This window comes from Oncorhynchus mykiss, chromosome 3 (assembly GCF_013265735.2).
Source record: "Oncorhynchus mykiss isolate Arlee chromosome 3, USDA_OmykA_1.1, whole genome shotgun sequence".
NCBI lineage: Eukaryota > Metazoa > Chordata > Actinopteri > Salmoniformes > Salmonidae > Oncorhynchus > Oncorhynchus mykiss.
In genome coordinates, this window is record NC_048567.1 from 26,650,921 (window position 1) to 26,668,585 (window position 17,665).

The following is a 17,665-nucleotide window of genomic DNA, read 5'->3' on the forward strand; positions in this document are numbered from 1 at the left end:
AGATGCACTCACACATGCCTGCTGCCATTCCTGAGCAATCTCTGTACTGGTGGTGCCCAGATCCCGCAGCTGAATCAACTTTAGGAGACTGTCCTGGTGCTTGCTGGACTTTGTTGGGCGCCCTGAAGCCATCTTCACAACAATTGAACCGCTCTCTTTGAAGTTCTTGATGATCCAATAAATGGTTGATTTAGGTGCAATCTTACTGGCAGCAATATCCTTGCCTGTGAAGCCCTTTTTGTGCAAAGCAATGATGACGGCACGTGTTTCCGTGCAGGTAACCATGGCTGACAGAGGAAGAACAATGATTCGAAGCACCACCCTCCTTTTGAAGCTTCCAGTCTGTTATTCGAACTCAATCAGCATGACAGAGTGATCTCAAGCCTTGTCCTCGTCAACACTCACACCTGTGTTAACGAAAGAAACATAATGTCAGCTTGTCCTTTTGTGGCAGGGCTGAAATGCAGTGGAAATGTTTTTTGGGGATTCAGTTCATTTGCATGGCAAAGAGGGACTTTGCAATTAATTGTAATTCATCTGATCACTCTTCATAACATTCTGGAGTATATGCAAATTACCATCATACAAACTGAGGCAGCAGACTTTGTGAAAATGCATATTTGTGTCATTCTCAAAACTGTTGGCCACAACTGTACTATTGCATGATAGCTAAGCCATCCAAACCTTTTAATGCAAATCATACCCAACTGATTACCATATGGTGCTGTTTTTTTGCACGCACCATTTAAGCTTTGTTTTAATGCTAAGGTAGGCTAATGTGATTAACATGATGTAAGGTAAGTAACAAAAACATTTCCCAGGACATAGACATATCTGATATTGGCAGGAAGCTTAAATTAATTTCAAAGATGATGGTACAAAAATACATGTTTTTTTCTTGGTATTATCTTTTACCGGGTCTAATGTTTTATATTCTCCTAAATTAATTTCACATTCCCACAAACTTCAAATTGTTCCCTTTCAAATCGTATCAAGAATTTGCATATCCTTGCTTCAGGTCCCGAGCTATAGGCAGTTAGATTTGGGTATGCTATTTTGTGCGAAAATTGAAAAAAAGGGTTTGATCCTTATGAGGTATTTAACGAGCAAACTATTCTTATTTTATCCATCAATTACATTTTTATTTGTTTGGATTCTTTCAGTGGCCTAACGTTTTGATTGAATGGTCTGTCAATGATGGTTTTAATCTCTGATAATAGATGGACCCTATCGGCAATAATACAATTGCAGTTGTAATGCACATTGTCCAATTAACAGTTTGGTTATGAAGGATAATTATTTTGATAAACATGTTGTCCACACTCTAAATGTAGAGAAAAAAATAAATACGTTTTCAGTTTAATATCACTGACCAGGAAATGTGAAATAATGTCAAATTTGTTAAGCAAATGAGGCAAGATACAGACATTCGTATGTGTATTCAAATGTGTGTCTGTGTATAGTTTGCTTATAGGACACACATGATGCACAACTCTATAATGTTCCAGTATATCAAACAATCCTTTCATGTATTTGTCATTGTTGGCCTTTCCTATTCGTGTCAGAAGTGGGATGGAAAATGAAGTTATTATATTCTATTGTATTCTATTCTATTTCTAATAACTCCCTTGGCAAAGCTAACTTCTTTTCAACTGTCAGTCTGATGCATCAACAAGATGTATCAGATGTCCTCAGATATCTTTTATCAGGATTCTGAAGCTCATTCAATGCCAAATTACTTGGAAACACAAGGCTATTGCAATAGAAGGCAAGGTCAACAAAACAGATGACTGAAGGACAACGTAATGACAAAAAGACACAAGGAACAGATAGCCTACGAGGATCTAATAACACGCCGTTCATCACCTCTTTACCTTGTCTGTATGTACACATATCTACCTCACATGTTTTCAAATGTATTTGTTATGTGGTGAAATCTCAGCCGGTTGATGAAATGTGCTCTACTGATGTACAGTAATTTGATATGCGCAATAACAAGAGATGCAATTAATCTCTGTCAGGGAATGTCTAGGTCTTGTTTGTATGTCTAGGACAATCTCATTTGATGTAATCACACACACACACACACACACACACACACACACACACACACACACTAACACACACACACACACACACACACATATACTTAGGCCTTGAGGGTTGACAACTTTAAAGCTTTAACACAAATATTGACTCATGATAAACACAGTTACAGTTGTGTATGAAACTGATGCCTGTTGATTTAGAGGGGGGGGGTCCATTTGTTATGTTGCTTTCACCACTCCTGCATAGGACACACACACCTCCCCTCTATTTATTCCAAACCACACATGCTGGTGTTTTTTATTTTTAGCCCAGATCGGGTTTCTAGCTCCCCATTCTGCGAAGGGAAGCGTTCAGCAACACATCTCTCTGTGACGTGAAGTGGTTGGCGCAGGCATACATAAACTCAGATTCTCGTTGAGTCGTTGGCACCATGGAACTGGAGCTGTCCAAGTGTTTATAATGGGATGTAATTACCATGAAGCGCAAAACTGTAAACCAAAGAGGCAATTCTGAAAATTGAAAAAGTAATTGCGACCAGTATTGGCTATTCTCCGGGATAATTGTCTTGTGAAATAGGCTGATAAACTGAAGCTTGAGTGAAACTAATAAACACCTGTGAGAGGAGCAGCTTTTACCAGCAACATTATTCAGGTATGGACATATAATAGTGTGATACATTTGTTTAATTTGTTTTATATATCTTATTAAATGTAACAAACAAACATACCAACGTATGTTATTGATTAGACTATTGATTTGATCTTTCTATGCATTTTACATATAGCCCTGTAGCCCACCTGTCCCGCAAGTATCAATCATGATGTAGACAAACTGTAGACTGAGCAGTCTATTTCTTCAAAAACGTTTATCACAAGTTTTTGAGGTAACAGCATTACTTATTTGTCACGTTATAGCCTAGTTACACATGTACTTATACAATATAGGCCTACACAGAAACGAGGGTGAGCGGAGAGAGCATATTGAATTTACTTGTGTAAATAAATATTGTCACGTGTATGAACACTGTCCATGTCCCTGCCCCTCTTTCATAGTAAACTAAATATTATACCTTTATATCATACATATTTTTCGGCTACTAAAAGTATTATTATTAATTATTATTGTTATTATTATTATGTATTATTAGTATAAATATAGGGAACTGTATTGTGTCTGTTGTCTCTCTGATTTAATGTCCAAGTGGTGCAACCAAATGCTCTTGTTCCTTGTCAATATCCCCTTCTTGCTTTCAGTCTTCTTCCAGAACAAGGTAACCTGTCCTTCGCCCAGGCGCCTGCAGCCGCGAAGTATTCGACTATATGGATAAAGTATCTCTTAGCTCCGCCCGAAATTAATCAATTACAGCCCAGAGAGACTAGCCGATAGCAGCATACACACGCAATCGTTGCAGCAATGGTGGGCCAGTGTGACCTACCTCATAAAGGTGAGATCCGGACTAATAAACATATATTAATCCATAATACCAAGGTTGTTTCATAGTCATTTAAATATTTGTGTATTTAGTTGTACTTTTCCTGTGTGAAGTTTCAAGCGTGGTTAAGTCCATCATTTTGCATAACATTATTGTGACTGCACATATTTGAATCACAAGAGGGCGCAACAAGTCTATTCCTGCCCTTCAATACATTTCTATATGCATTATTGGACTTGGTTTAAACAGCTCCCATGGTATTAAGTCATTAATTGAGAGGCATTACAGATTGACAGATTGTTGTGGGCGCTTCCAATGCAATTTGTATTCTAGTGTTGATCGTTGAGATTGTGTTGATTCAGTCACCTGTGGCTGAATAAAGTTTCACAGTTTTAAACCCTCCCTACTAGGATATAGCTTCGTCTGATTCGCTTAAAGTGCTTCCCATCATCATGAGAACCCGTTATTTGTCCTCCAGCGTTCTTATAACCAGACTGTACCACACGTTTTGAGGTTTGGGTTATAATTAAAAGGTATTACGTAACAGTTTTAGCAATTTAGCAATATTTTAAAGCATTTAGAGAAACATCAACCCACAGTTAGATATTTGTGTTGCTTCGGAACATAATGTTACATTTTAGAAGTAGTCAGGAAATATACCAATATATATATATATATATGACTGGTGATGCCCCCCTCTTCAAAGTTTTTGTTTGGCTCTGTTGAGATTCCGTTTTTCGGGTTCGATCGATTTCTGTCTTGCAGAAGTTATTTAGCCAACAACTTAAGTGCTTGACACAAAAATGGGAAACATTAAAGTTTCCCATATAAGACTCATTATCGATGTTTAAGCCAACAAGATAAAAGCACAAGAAATACCAGAAAGCAATGTAGGTAGCGTTAGCAAGCCAGTTAACGTCAGACCATCAGCTAGCAGACAACGAACCGCGTTACCCGGTGTTTAGCTAGCTAGCTGGCTTGCGATGGCGTTAGTATAACTAGTTAAGGGTGTTGTTGTTGTTAGCTAGCCAACAGTTAGCTCGCTTCAACTAGGCAAATGTCAGAATAAACAATACACTGACTGCTTCTATGTTCCACCAGTAGCTAGCTACGTGCATATTTAGCCAGGAAGTTTGGTTAGCTAACTAACGTTAGCTATCTTGTCAGTCAGGTCTCCGTCGGCGAGCTGCCTGCTGTGTTGGCAGCAGGAGTGGAGGGTTTTACTTCTCAAAGGGATGCTGCTAATGGGATCCTGTGAAAAAGTGGATTTTAATATCGCTCCTCGCACTGTCACTCGGCTTGTCTTCGAAGCCGAGCAAGATAATCGAAATGGGGGAAATTCATCAAATGGGAGGTAGGACTGAATGCAACCGTTAACCGTTTAAAATTGGTGTTGTGCAATCAATCAAATGTATTTACAAAGCCCTTTTTGCATCAGCAGATGCCGAAACCCCCAAACAACAAGCAAATCAAATATAGAAGCACGTTGTTAGCAACTTCCTCAGAGGCTCTGAAGATAATGAAAGCTTGGCAAGCCAGTTAGCTAGGCTAATTTTAGCTAACTAGTTACAATACTAATGCATTTTTATTGTACCGACCAAAGACTAGTTAGCTAACTAGACAGACTGTATTGAATACAGACTGGATACCGTTACTGTATTGAAACCCGTTTGAAGTTGTGAATATTAGCAGCCCAACTGTTACCCAGTAACTTCTTGGCCCTGCCTGAACAGAATTGTTGTCATCAATGCCACGATCCTATTTTATCCATGAATTTGTGTCATCATGACTTTTAAGACTGGAGCCACGTTAGTATTGCACCTACGGAAGCATGATTTGGGGAAGTCCTTTCTGTTGATTGTTTAATGCCCACCTGAATCTCTGGTGTGTTTATTGCTAGTTTACAAGATATGGCTGTGTATGAAGTAAAGATGGAGAGGGTCACACGAGTATTACCATTGATTACTCTGAGCAAACAAGAGCATGCCAAGATTTATCTTGCGCAAACAGATGAGCAAATACACTGTGGGGCTTGGGCCTTGACTTCAACAGGTGCCTGCATTGAATTGGTCAAAAGCAGCTATATATATATATATATATATATATATATATATATATATTACACACACACACACACACACACACACACACACACACACACACACACACACACACATATATATATTATGTATGTCTGACAATATAATGTATGTTCGGCATCATCCGTGCTGGCCATGACTGACTGGCTGAGATAGTTGATTTGGCTATGTCGATTAAAATCGCTCCACCATTTCCAGGTTCTCATTTCAGTTTGTGACAAAACAAGCGATTTATAGTGTAGAGAATCATTGTACCATCTAAACCTCTGTGAAATATTTTTTTTCCATTATCAAAAATGTATTTTCAGCTGTTTTGAAGCTGGTATACAAAACCGAAAGTAAAACGGGAAGCATAGAAATAGCACACACAGAACAGATCTACCGTTTCTTAGACATCCTATGTGATTTTTGTCTGGTCGCCCAAAAAGTTACATATTGCAGCTTTAAGAATGAAAAGAGGGGATGTTCATGTGGTTGAGCTGGACCTTGAGATTTGAAGGAGGGGAGATGTTGACATGTTGGGGTGTTTGAGCTGATCTTGGAGATGGGATAAAGGATTGTTGTACGCATTGTATATGTTTTTTGTTTTTAAAAAGTGCTTGAATAGCAATAATTTCTCCATTTGACTCCCAAGTGCGCGCTATAATCACTTTTACTGACTTAATACCAGAAGGGAGCAAACCTGCAAAATCTGTCTAACAGCATTTCCAACCAAACAATGCATCAAAAGCAATCAGACACCACTGATATTGGACACGGAATACATAACTTCCATCGATCTGTCTCTCTGATGATCAATAATTCACAAGCCATCTGTGTCATGCTGTACTTCCTGATACCATTTGAGGTCAGATCACAAAACCATTAGAAATAGACATCAACATGTATCAAAGTAACTGGGATCATCTTTTGTCCAGAAAACTGATTTTCTACCATGTTAGTTTTTTTCTGTTTATTAAGGGAGAATTAGACTGTTAGCCAATACTACAGTCTCTCTTCTCAGCCCCCTGCTACAGCCGGACATAGATCGTTATCTCTCTCACTGCAAGTTCAACTGTGAAACTGCACGCCCTGTGGAGAGCAAAAAAAAAAAGGGAGAGCAGGCGCATCGAAGGAGAGACGGGGACATCGGACAGAGGGAGAGTTTCAGAAAAAGAGGAGGAAGTGAGGAACAAAACTACAGACTGACAAAAAGATGCAAAGAAGCCCTACGCACAGAGCATGAGGTGGAGAGTTAGAAAAGAGAAGACTGCATTGTATTAAATTAAATGAAGGCCCCACCCTGGCTGCAACATTATTGACTAAAATTAGCGGGTGAAGCTAAACGGCTGTAACCTAGTGTCATGCCCTACATTACCATGGAGAATAAAACCTGCCTTCCATAATGGGATCTTTCATACTGCACCATCTGGATGTCACTGGAAACATGAGGTACATTCACAAATGTTAGCCTAGCTGGTCTAGGACCAGTCCACAATTGATTTGTACCAAAAAGCTGTGATCGGATCTCAGACCGACTTCCTCAACATCCTGACTTGGTGTCTGCATCATTCATCTGGGTGTTTTGAAGTAAAACAATTGGTCTGAAGAAGCTCTGAGAATGATGACCATGTCAGTGCTGGCCACCACCGGACCAGAAAGCAGCGGCTCAATGACGCAGCTCGTCCCCATCCCCACGCTGAACATCCTCCCCCCGTCCTCAGACACCGATGCCTGGTCTCGCTCTCCCAGCCCCCGGCCTCCCCGCCGCCACCGGTGCTCCCGCCCTCACCGGAGCAGAGCCTGGACCAAGAAGAGGAGCGATGGAGAACAAGAGGAGTCACTCAAACCCCGGTGGGACGGCACTGAGGAGGAGGGGAGGTTGAAGGGGAGCGCTGCTCAAAGAAGCCACTCACTTCTCCCTTCACCCCTCTTGCCACCCCACGTGGAGGACGCGGTCCTGGGCCCTTCCTCGGACCTCTTGCTACCCCCGTCTCGCACCTCCTGGTCACGTAGCTCGTCTCCCGGCCGGCGTTCACGCTGGTCCCTCAGGAGTCTGCTCAGCAGGGAGTCTGACGGGGACAGCTGCAGGTCAGTGCTCTGCTCTCTATCTCTCTCCTCTCTAGGACAGGCAGGCAGCCAGAGGCCTCAGGTTCCCTGCAGACTCACTTCAGAACCCCCTCAAGGCCCTCCCATCTAGGGATGGGCTCAGTTATCTGCTAGCTGCAGGACTTTGGTTCATGGCCTTGTCATGTACTGAATCAGGAAACTGTAACTTAAGGCACTTAGTGCATTTTATGTCTAAGCATTAGGCTAAATGATCATTCACATGCTACATACTTCACTGATATTACATTAGATGAGGAGACTATGTTGTCACAGATAAAAGATGTCACTGTTTGACAGCGACTGGAGTGGAGTTTTCTGTAATGGCACACCACAAGCCAACTATTTGGAAAAGGCACAGCAGACCGGGCTTATTGGTTAAGCACTAAAACCACAGAGGGCAGATTATGCTGTTAAAGTCCTGGTGAACTCCAAGCTGGGTTATATCACAGTTTGATTTGGTCAGGCAGGCAGAGGAACATGTTCATCATGCTCTTATAGTATTTCAGAGAACAAAACCATTAGCCCATGTCACAATATTAAAGGTGCTACCTCGCCATAATAGAAGTAAGCCTGCATCTTAAATTCTATTCAAGAGAAATTGTAACATTTTGAGAGAGGGAGAGAAATAAGCATATGAAGACAAAGGCATGAGGCTGAAAAGAGAGTAGGCTAAATGAAATGTTTGGGAAAACGAGAGGTCTATCTGTTGTAGCTGAGAGCGAGCGAGAGAGAAAGAGACCTCTACTTGGTCAGTCACAAGGAGCAGGGAGGTGGGTTTGTGTGCACTGCTCATCCTGCTTAGAATGCATGACATCACTGCCAGCCAATAGGAGCCCATGCTTCGTCTGATGATGTCACCTCCGTCCAATGGGAGGGGGTGGTGCATTGCCAGCAGTGTCCTTGGTAGGCCTGTTAAAGGGCCATCCAGGCAGGCAGAGGGTGTTCCTCTCTCCGCTCCAAATGAACAGCTGTGCCCTTGTCCTGTTCATTTACCAACCAGTTTTATTGACCCAGTTTTTGTTTTGTTTAATGAAACACATTACTTAGATAGACCTCTGACATTATTTTACAGCTCCTTAATGATACTGCCTGTATTTTCTATGTAAGGTGGTTAAATCTATATTAATTAGTTGAAACGATAACCAAGCGGGCACCCCGCCTCTATTTTGGTAAAAAGCTAAGGGATGAGCCTGGATAAATGTAACCACTTTCAAATTCATAGACCGAGCTATGGATATAAGGACTGACCATCAATGCTGTCGAAATAATAGTTTTTGCTTTTACATTGTTTACAGTATAAAAAATGTGGTACGCCAGATGAACTAAGCTCATTCAATTGTTATCGTCAATAATCAATGGCTATATATAATTAATTCAATGCTTAATCAAGGATTTAATTGATCATTGAATCATTCATTCAGAAATTAAGTTTTAAAAATGTATGTAGCAACTAAGGATTCTAGTTTTAAAAATGAAGGATTTACAGTTGGGAGTTCGTAAGACTGAAACCCAAAATGTTACAGTGCACTATAGGAAAAAATAAAATGCAAGTGTGCAGGCCTAAATGAAAACAGTGCACCCCTATTGTTAGTATGAACAACACCCGTTCACTGCAAACACACGAGTGTTGTTTGTTTAGGCTACATGCATCATCTAAAAGCAAGGGCTTTGTTTATCTACAGTACACACCTCATACTGATCTATGCACATCTCCTACTCCTGTTGTTATCTGAATGTTGCCATTGTCAAATGATATGCCACTGTTTGACAATACATTAGGTTCTGAGTGAATCCTTTTCTAGATGCAGTCAGAGCATCAGGCAGGTAATACAATGAGAAATGGGAGTGCTGGTGGTATTCCTATATAAAACAGAAAAGGCCATGGCTATGAATGATAGTCATCTTGTCATCAACACTTCATTGATCAAGTTGTTGTGAAATCCAGGCATTTTCTGTTTCATTCCGGTGTTTTGTAACACTAGCCGGTCGTCTCTGATGTTTGAGAGGACACGTGAAATTATTAGGCCTGAGACTATTTGGACTCATTCCCATTTAGCCTGGACGCATTAATACAATGAGGCACAGTATTCTTATATCATTAAAACACTAGCCAGTTCATTTCATGTCTTTGGTTACCATTGTTTTTGTCCTGTTGCATGAAATAAACCCACAGTGTAGATGAGAATCATTGACCATTTGACAGCCACACCCTGACGGGAACGGATGATTAAGGCCAATGAAGGCGTTTTAGTTATGGTTAGGCTAATGACTTCTGCGTGTCAGCTGTGGTGGTCTCAACAGAAGGCTGATTTCCATGGGGATCTGAATAACGATTTGCATTGGAAGAACATGGAAGGATTCTAATGCAAATAATGAGTTTTAATACAGTCAAGTATTCTGGGGTGTTTAGTGGGGGCGGCAGTTGATTTGAATCAGAGGCCAACAACTCGTGTGCGAAACAGTCTGACGTGGAGAAATGCGAGATATGTTATGCGAGGCAAGTTCCTACAAGATGCTGTGTAGCCACATCTCCCAGTCATTCTATTGTAGAGACTTGGTAGTTAGTAGACTAAGGCTAATATTATCCTAATGTGATATTACCTCTACCTTAAACCTCAGAGAGGCTACATAGTCTATAGGCTCCTTTTGGCTGACTCCAACACTTTGTTGGTTGGGGACAGCTGTGTTGTGTGTTTTATCTATCAGAGACCAAGTTGGATTCCTCAGTGGTTTAAAAGCACTTTTCCGTGGTGATCAAACCTCAGTCCCTTGCGCAACACTGACTGCACAACTGTCTAAGCAGTAGCAGAATTGTGGCGATAGTCTGAGCGACGGCGCGGCAACATCCTCCAATATAAGGCTAGTAAATGGCCTTGTAAATAGCCAACAGTTCTGTGTTAGGCTATCAGGTCTCAACACCAGTCATGAAATCAGTAAACATCTTAAAGATTGCACTTCCTTTGGCGGTTTAACAAAGTGTTAATGTAAGACAAACATGACTTGTAACATTCCTCCATAATCTGTTAGGTAACAGAGGATGGATGACAGTAATATGGTGCGTGGGGGAGGGGTTCATATTTTCTCCAGCTCCACCACTGTTGAATGCACACTTGATAGCAACTAAAAGCATCACATTTAAAAAGTAGGTTAGGCATATGTTCTTTACCCTTGGGCTGTTTTTTGTGAACAAGTCGTCAAACATTACTTGCAGACTGGGGTTAAGTTAACTGAGGTGAAGGGAAAACTACTAGCTGATACATGTCCTCCCTGTCTGTGTAGGCCTGACCTGCTTGGCAGACGGATATCTAATTGAGTAATTGGCGTTGCCCCCCCCCCCCCCCCCCCCCCTCCAATTCACCTCTCTGCTGGACACATAATCCCATTTGATAATCCACTGACACACAAAAACAACTGCAGATCAATTGTCTACAGGCCAAACCATTGTCTCTCTGTAGCCTATGTTTGAGGCGTCGCCCCCAGTTCATCATATTTATGTTTGGATTAACTTTGACTAATTGAGTTTTGGTTCAGGTCTCCCACTCAGCAGAAGGCTGCCTCAGACATTTATTCTGCTAGATAGTTTGGAACGGGGCCTCACCTGAAAATGTGCTGAGCACAGGCCTAAAACACCACTCAACTAATTAGCTCAAAGAACATTGATCTCTCCCCACTGACGTTGTGCAACCACTGCTCTTTGGTAATAAGTGACTTTCTGTTGAATGTGCTAGGGACCAGATTCTTCTTTGCCCCCTTTTCTCTCTCTGTCTAAACATGTTCTTTCTCTTGCTCCCTTCTTCATCCCCGCCTGCCCTATGAATGGAAGAGATTACAGTAGGCACTCCTGTACCTCAGAAAAGCAGATTAAGAGAGAGGGAGGGAGCGAGCAAGAGAAGGGGGGATCTGCACAGCATGGATTATGATGTATCCTACTCAGTGGGTCTCTAATCCAGAGATGGACAGAGCGATTGTGGGTTGAACGACTGGGTGGGCTTCGGTCAGGTGGACACTGCGGGCAGCACTGTTTAGTGCGGGATAATTACAGTCAGTGTGATAAACCATGTTAGCAAACGGCTGTGATATTATATTACACCATGTTAGGCCTATAATTAATCTGTCTACAACTGGCCCTAATTCATGTCTGCATTTACTCTTTCATAACCTTTCACAGTACTGTCTTTATTGATTTTAAAATAACAATAATAAATAAGTCCTCTAAAAACCTATTTTATTTGAATCTCCCAGTTCAACTCTACACTCTTAGGGAAAAAAAGGGTTCTTTAGCTGTCCAGGTAAAACTCTTTTGGGTTCCATATAGAATCCTCTGTGGGAAGGGTTCTACATGGAACCAAAAGAGTTATACCTAAAAGGGTTCTCTGAAGAACCCTTTTAGGTTCTAGATGGCACCTAGTTATTATTTTTTTTCTAAGAGTGCACTGCTACTGTACATCCGTGCATGGCCTCTCTTGTGCCTCCACCTCCCCCTCTCTCTGCTGCCTCTGTGTGTTCAGTACGGATTACTTATGGGCGCAGCTTGTCAACGCTAGTTTGCCCAGACACGGAATAGGAGACTGGTTGAGGTCGCGCTACCTGCCTGGATGCGAGGGAAGGATGTCGGTGATGGGGAAGTGAAACAGGTCGCACATGAAGTGCTCGTTTCTATTCGGGGACCCCTGTGCGTTTTTATATCCGACAAAACAGACATCGGGATGGACAGTGTAGCGTCGGCTGGCTCGGCGCAGTGCACACAGGACCGGTGCCCTAGTGATACAGATACTATGAAGCAGCGTGTGGACATCACGTCCAAATTTAAAACACCTCATGACATGTTGGAGTAAGTGGCAAAATGATTATTTACGTAATGGAGTTGTCTGCCCTCCAAATGGAAATATTTCGCCTGTTTGTCCTTTATGAAATGCATTTCATAACGGTATAGGCTACACTCGTCTCCATGTGGTTTGGAAACTGGGAGGGTCAGTGATTGCCTATTGAATGATGGGCTGGTAGAAAGGAAATTAACGTCGTTTGATTCGAATGGCCATTTCGGGCACCCGGGTCTGCTGTACTTGTGCGTCTATAGCAGTCTGAAATCCGCGACCTAATTTGGCTAATTTCTGACAGCATCTGTTATTGTGATTGTATAACTCATACTTCCCTAGACAGTGCGATTTCACGGAGTTACATTCTAACCATGTCGTTTACATTCTGTTGTCTGACAGGCGCTATGAATGGTGCTAGCGCACAGTAAGTAGGCTGTGCTTGGATGAAAGTCATTTTCTAAAAACGGATCAAAACAAAATATATGCAATATTTGACAGTCGTTTGCATCTCTACATTGCATGATGTGTGATTTAGTTTGTAAACTCACTGACAGATTGACACGAGCACGATACTGTCCGGTTTGGTCACACCAGTGACATTTTGAAGGATCACACCCCATATAATTAGAATACTAGGATAAACTTAAACCATTTTGGTCAGGGAGTTAAGTCAACCATGGCTTGCCATTTCTGTGATAAGATATTATTTAAAATAAGGAATTTGAAGAGTTGATCTGCACTGTATGTTAGCTAGCCAGCCAGTCAGCTTTTTTTAGAGGAATGATTCCGTTCATTTGTCAAGTCAACTGCCAATATTGTAACATTCCATTCACACAATGCAATCAATCCACAGCCATACACGATCTGAAATCAGTTGATGATAGGATTTAGACAAGTTGTAAATGTAACAAGTCAGCCTACTGATATTGTATCATATAATAGCACTCTCAGCTTCCCAGGAAAACACACATTTCTACATGTATGGTCTGTTTGTATATATTTTATAGGCTATTTATACCAAAAATGTGCATAACTTGTAAACTATAATTATATGACAATATTATAATTTCTGATATCACATACCTTTTTAGTTTCCTGCATAAGGAAAATTAGGATTATACCTCTACCGCAATTAATTCCAATTAGACTGGTTTGGAATTCTCCCTGACCAATATGGCTGCCATTTTCCATTCTGGAACTTTGTGTTCAATTACATATCTCCTCTAGTAATTTAATAGGATCTCTATGAGACACTGTCCCAGACTGAATACAACAACAAGCCTATTAGAGTAGGTGGGTAGGCCTTTATGCGGATATAATCAGTCCTACTGTACTTTGACCGTGCACACAGTTTAGTTGCAATGACGTTACTGAATCCTCACCCACCTGTACTGTACTGCAGAGTCCCCCCCCCCCCCCCCCCCCAACCCTACACTGCTGATTCAAATAATCAACGCTTGATGATGTGGTTATTTGAATTAGCTGTGTAGTGCTAGGGCAAAAACCAAAATGTGCACCCAGGGTGGGCCCCAGGACCGAGTTTCCGGAAACTGTACTGTACATAGATAAAGTGCTTTTGAGCAGGCATCACCCCAAGTGTTGGCTCATTCCTATGATTTCATTATTCAGAATCACAGCTACTATTGGGTTTCTTCTTCACAAGGGGGTTGTCACCGTGGCGATAATGCTGATATTAACCCCTAGTCGCCCCCCACCCCCCCTGGTCACCATGACAACCGGCAATTGGACCAGTGTGGTTTCAATGCACTTTGGCAGTAATGAGAGAAGAGTTGGAGGACAGGGCTGAGGGAAGGGAAGGGAGGCTGCAAGGGAGAAGGGGACGCTGACTGAGCTGAGGGTATGGATAGAAAAAACACTGGGGGGGAAGAGGGGAACACTGAGAAAAGAAAAGAGAAACAGAAGGTGCCGGAAGAGAGAGAGAGAGGAAGGGGTGACCAATTTGATTTAGAGGTTGATGGTAGTGTATAAATGCTTGTGGCTGTATACAGTGGAGTGATTACTCAGTGTCTGTGTGTGGGGTATGAGTTATTGTTCGAGATGAACAAAATGATCAAATGAGCTCACACAAGTAGACCACAGTGTCTGTTGAAAGCGACTGTTTGTTTTTGTGTGTTAATAGCTCGTTAGTACGATATGTTTCTGAGAGTCAAAACAGAAGACGGTTGTTAGTTTTCACCGAACTGCAAATGAAGCGCAAGGCTGCAACCATGGAAACGTTTATGATGGCATCAATATAACCATTTTTACGGGGCCATGACCTGAACTCTGAACATGAGATGCACATATTATGACAGCAATATAGGTTTGACCTTGTCTTTGAGTTCAGAATGTCTGCTTTCACTAGAGGGAAGACAACAGGTGTGTAGTATGCTTACACAACCATGCTAACTTGATAAAAGTGCTCTTAATAAAAATCTCCATTGAATATTTTCTGCCCTAATGCGTTTCTCATGTAGGCATATTCATTCTTGCTCCAGTGCCTTGGAAATAAGATCAGTTGAGAAACAGCCCCGACCTACTGTACTATTACCAAGCAGTGCTTTTTTTCCATTTATGTTGATGGTAGAGGAAGGATCCACAAGGTTCATACCACTGCACTGCCACAGGTAGTATATCTAGGGTATATAGGAATGGACAGTGTCTGACCGCTCTAATCGCCACCAATCAGTTGGGAGAAAGGTTAGAGTTAGTGGTTGTTGATTTAGTGTGTTTTTAGCTAAATACAAAAGCACAGTACTTCCATCCTTTCCAGCATGGCCAGATGGCCTTAACTACTTACATCTTTGGCCACTGTGAAATCTTGAGGATGACATGAATATGAATGTCTGTACTCTTTCCCTTAGCCTACCACTAATCTCTCTTCTTCTGTCTCTCTCTTCAGTACTGCCAGTAACTCTCCGCGCAGCACCCCTGGCAGCTCCCCCTCTCTGCGCCGCCGGGTGCTGGGGGTTAGTGGTGGGGGTGGAAGCAGGACCAGCGACGCAGAGGGTGGCCCGGGGGAGCGCAGCGGGGAAAGGAGGGGTTCGGACAGCCCCCTGCTCTCCTCCTCCGCCTCCGCTTACCCAATCGCCTCGCGCCATTTCAGCCGCAATGCCAAGGTAAGGGTGCCCTGTCTCATGCCACTCTCTCATTTTGTTATGTCAACAATATACCGGGGCCATATTCAGTAGGAAAAGGAGGTGGCGTGTTGCAGATAGAAATGTCATGACGTGATACCTTTGTCTACATGTCAGAGGCATTTGTGTATTTCTATACTATATTTCTATCTGAACGTTCCACAACGATGTGCCCTGCTGAACACAGCCCTGCTTAATGTAGAGATAAGGACACACATGACAACACAGGGACACAGCCAGGCAGTCAGTAGTCATTCATTGGTCGTGTGAGAATACCCATACTTGTGTTGTAAGTAGTAGCCATTTTGGGTAGGTGAAAAAAGTAATTTTTTTAATAGTATGTGAAATGTGGTGCTTTAAATGTCAGGATGTCATACTCATTTCGACATTTAATCAAATAGAATTCGCTGAACACGCGTGGAAGAGAATAGTCTTTCGAGACCCACGTGTGTGTGACAACAGCTGATAATCAGCTGATGGGACGCGCTGTATCAAAATTGAATGAATGAAGGGAGTAAAAGCAATTGCCATTAGATTATACATTCTCTGTAGGATGCCTAGTATGCTGATATTTGTTGTTTACTGCATTTTGTTTTCACAAATCAGTACGTTCTATATAGTATGTGGTACGATTAGTACACAGTTTAAGTAATGGCGTCAGCATGCTTCAGTTCGGCTGGCGCCTAGCGGAACTCGTCAAACCAAACGAGGGTGCTTGCTGGAAAAACTAGAAAAGGCTGCAATAGTACTGTTTGTCCATTTTGACACACCATAGCCAGTATAAACTTCCTCAAAGTAGTCTGAATTAATCTCAAATAACTCAAGAAATCTGTCATTAATTTTTACTCTTTGCAGAGGAGATCTGTCGCACACTTTGACGTCTAACTAAAATGTTTGGTGCAGTATTTCTTAATGAAAAAATGTGCACCAAATGTCATTAAATGACTGACTTTACTGAAGAATCCCAACTGTTGACCAATCACCGGCGAAGGGGCGTAGACTTTGGATCCGAATTTCGCCTTGCCTTCAGAAAAAATGTTGTGTGCCCGATCAGACGAAGTCCCCCGAAAAATAACTCACGAATTCCAAAATGAACAAAAAATGTCACAGAATGTTGTCATAATATATGCAGGAACTCTTGCGAACTGTTTCGGCTGGGAAGCAGGCGGACGGACGCCTTAAGTAGTAGACGAGCCAGATTTTGGACACGGCCAGTGTTAAATGGATTTGGAATAGATTGACTGTGGGCAGATTGTCAATGCATGAATCATGGGCTACAAGCCAAACGTTAAAGGCCCAGTGCAGTCAAAAACACAAGTTTTGGAAAAATATTGTGACATTTAGAAAATGGTGATAATGTCATTTTAGTGTAGGAGCTGTTTGAAAATACCATCTGGCATTTCAACCTTATTTGGTGGGATGGAGTTCTAAACCTAACAATAACAGCTAGTTTTCAGTTTTTCCCTCCCCACTCCCAGACAGTCTTAGCAAAAATCTTGCTTAAGGAATAGCTTTTTGCTAAGAAGCTATTTTGTTTATTTTTGACCATTTTGATTGTTTTTAATCACAGTAATGTACTTAATCTTTACACAGAAATTATTTAATATTAAGATAAAAACAGCTGCATTAGACCTTTTTACACACATAACAGTCAGAGATGATAGAAACACACACAGCAAGCTTGATGAATGACCAGAACATCAAGGAACGTCGTACAGGCCTAATGGCTAGTTTTTCCACAGTGTCCCATTTTAACCTATTCCCCAACTACATGAATGTCAAAATAGATAAGACTCTACATTTACTGTTTTAGGGATGGAGGTGCCTTTTGGATGTTGTTCATCACTGATTGTGTGCTGTTCTTTCTTTCCCTTGCAGAAAATGCAGAGCTGGTACAATGTAAGTATACACTTTAAGGAACTGTTCATTAAGGGCTCACACTCCAGTGCACTTTATTCTGCTGACGGTAGCTACAGTGTTTCCTAGTTGGAGTGCACAGTACAGTATGAAATAGCACTTTACAGTGAAATGGCACCAATCGAT

General features: G+C 41.8%; 1 protein-coding gene across 4 annotated transcripts in view; it reads left to right on the forward strand.

The window, feature by feature from the left end:
- The first annotated feature begins 3,967 nt into the window (after nucleotides 1–3,967).
- LOC110503999 (protein Aster-A) overlaps nucleotides 3,968–17,665 on the forward strand; it is a 35,636-nt gene continuing 21,938 nt past the window's right edge. For 2 of the 4 annotated variants that reach the window (XM_036973598.1, XM_036973605.1), the window contains exons 1-3: nucleotides 5,617–7,650; nucleotides 15,388–15,604; nucleotides 17,501–17,521. In XM_036973598.1, coding sequence (XP_036829493.1) covers nucleotides 7,181–7,650; nucleotides 15,388–15,604; nucleotides 17,501–17,521 — 708 coding nt within the window. In that variant the 5' untranslated portion in view covers nucleotides 5,617–7,180. Of the gene's footprint in view, nucleotides 4,836–5,616; nucleotides 7,651–12,156; nucleotides 12,500–15,387; nucleotides 15,605–17,500; nucleotides 17,522–17,665 lie in introns of those variants that run through there. The other 2 variants (XM_036973624.1, XM_036973615.1) reach the window with 2 other exon arrangements.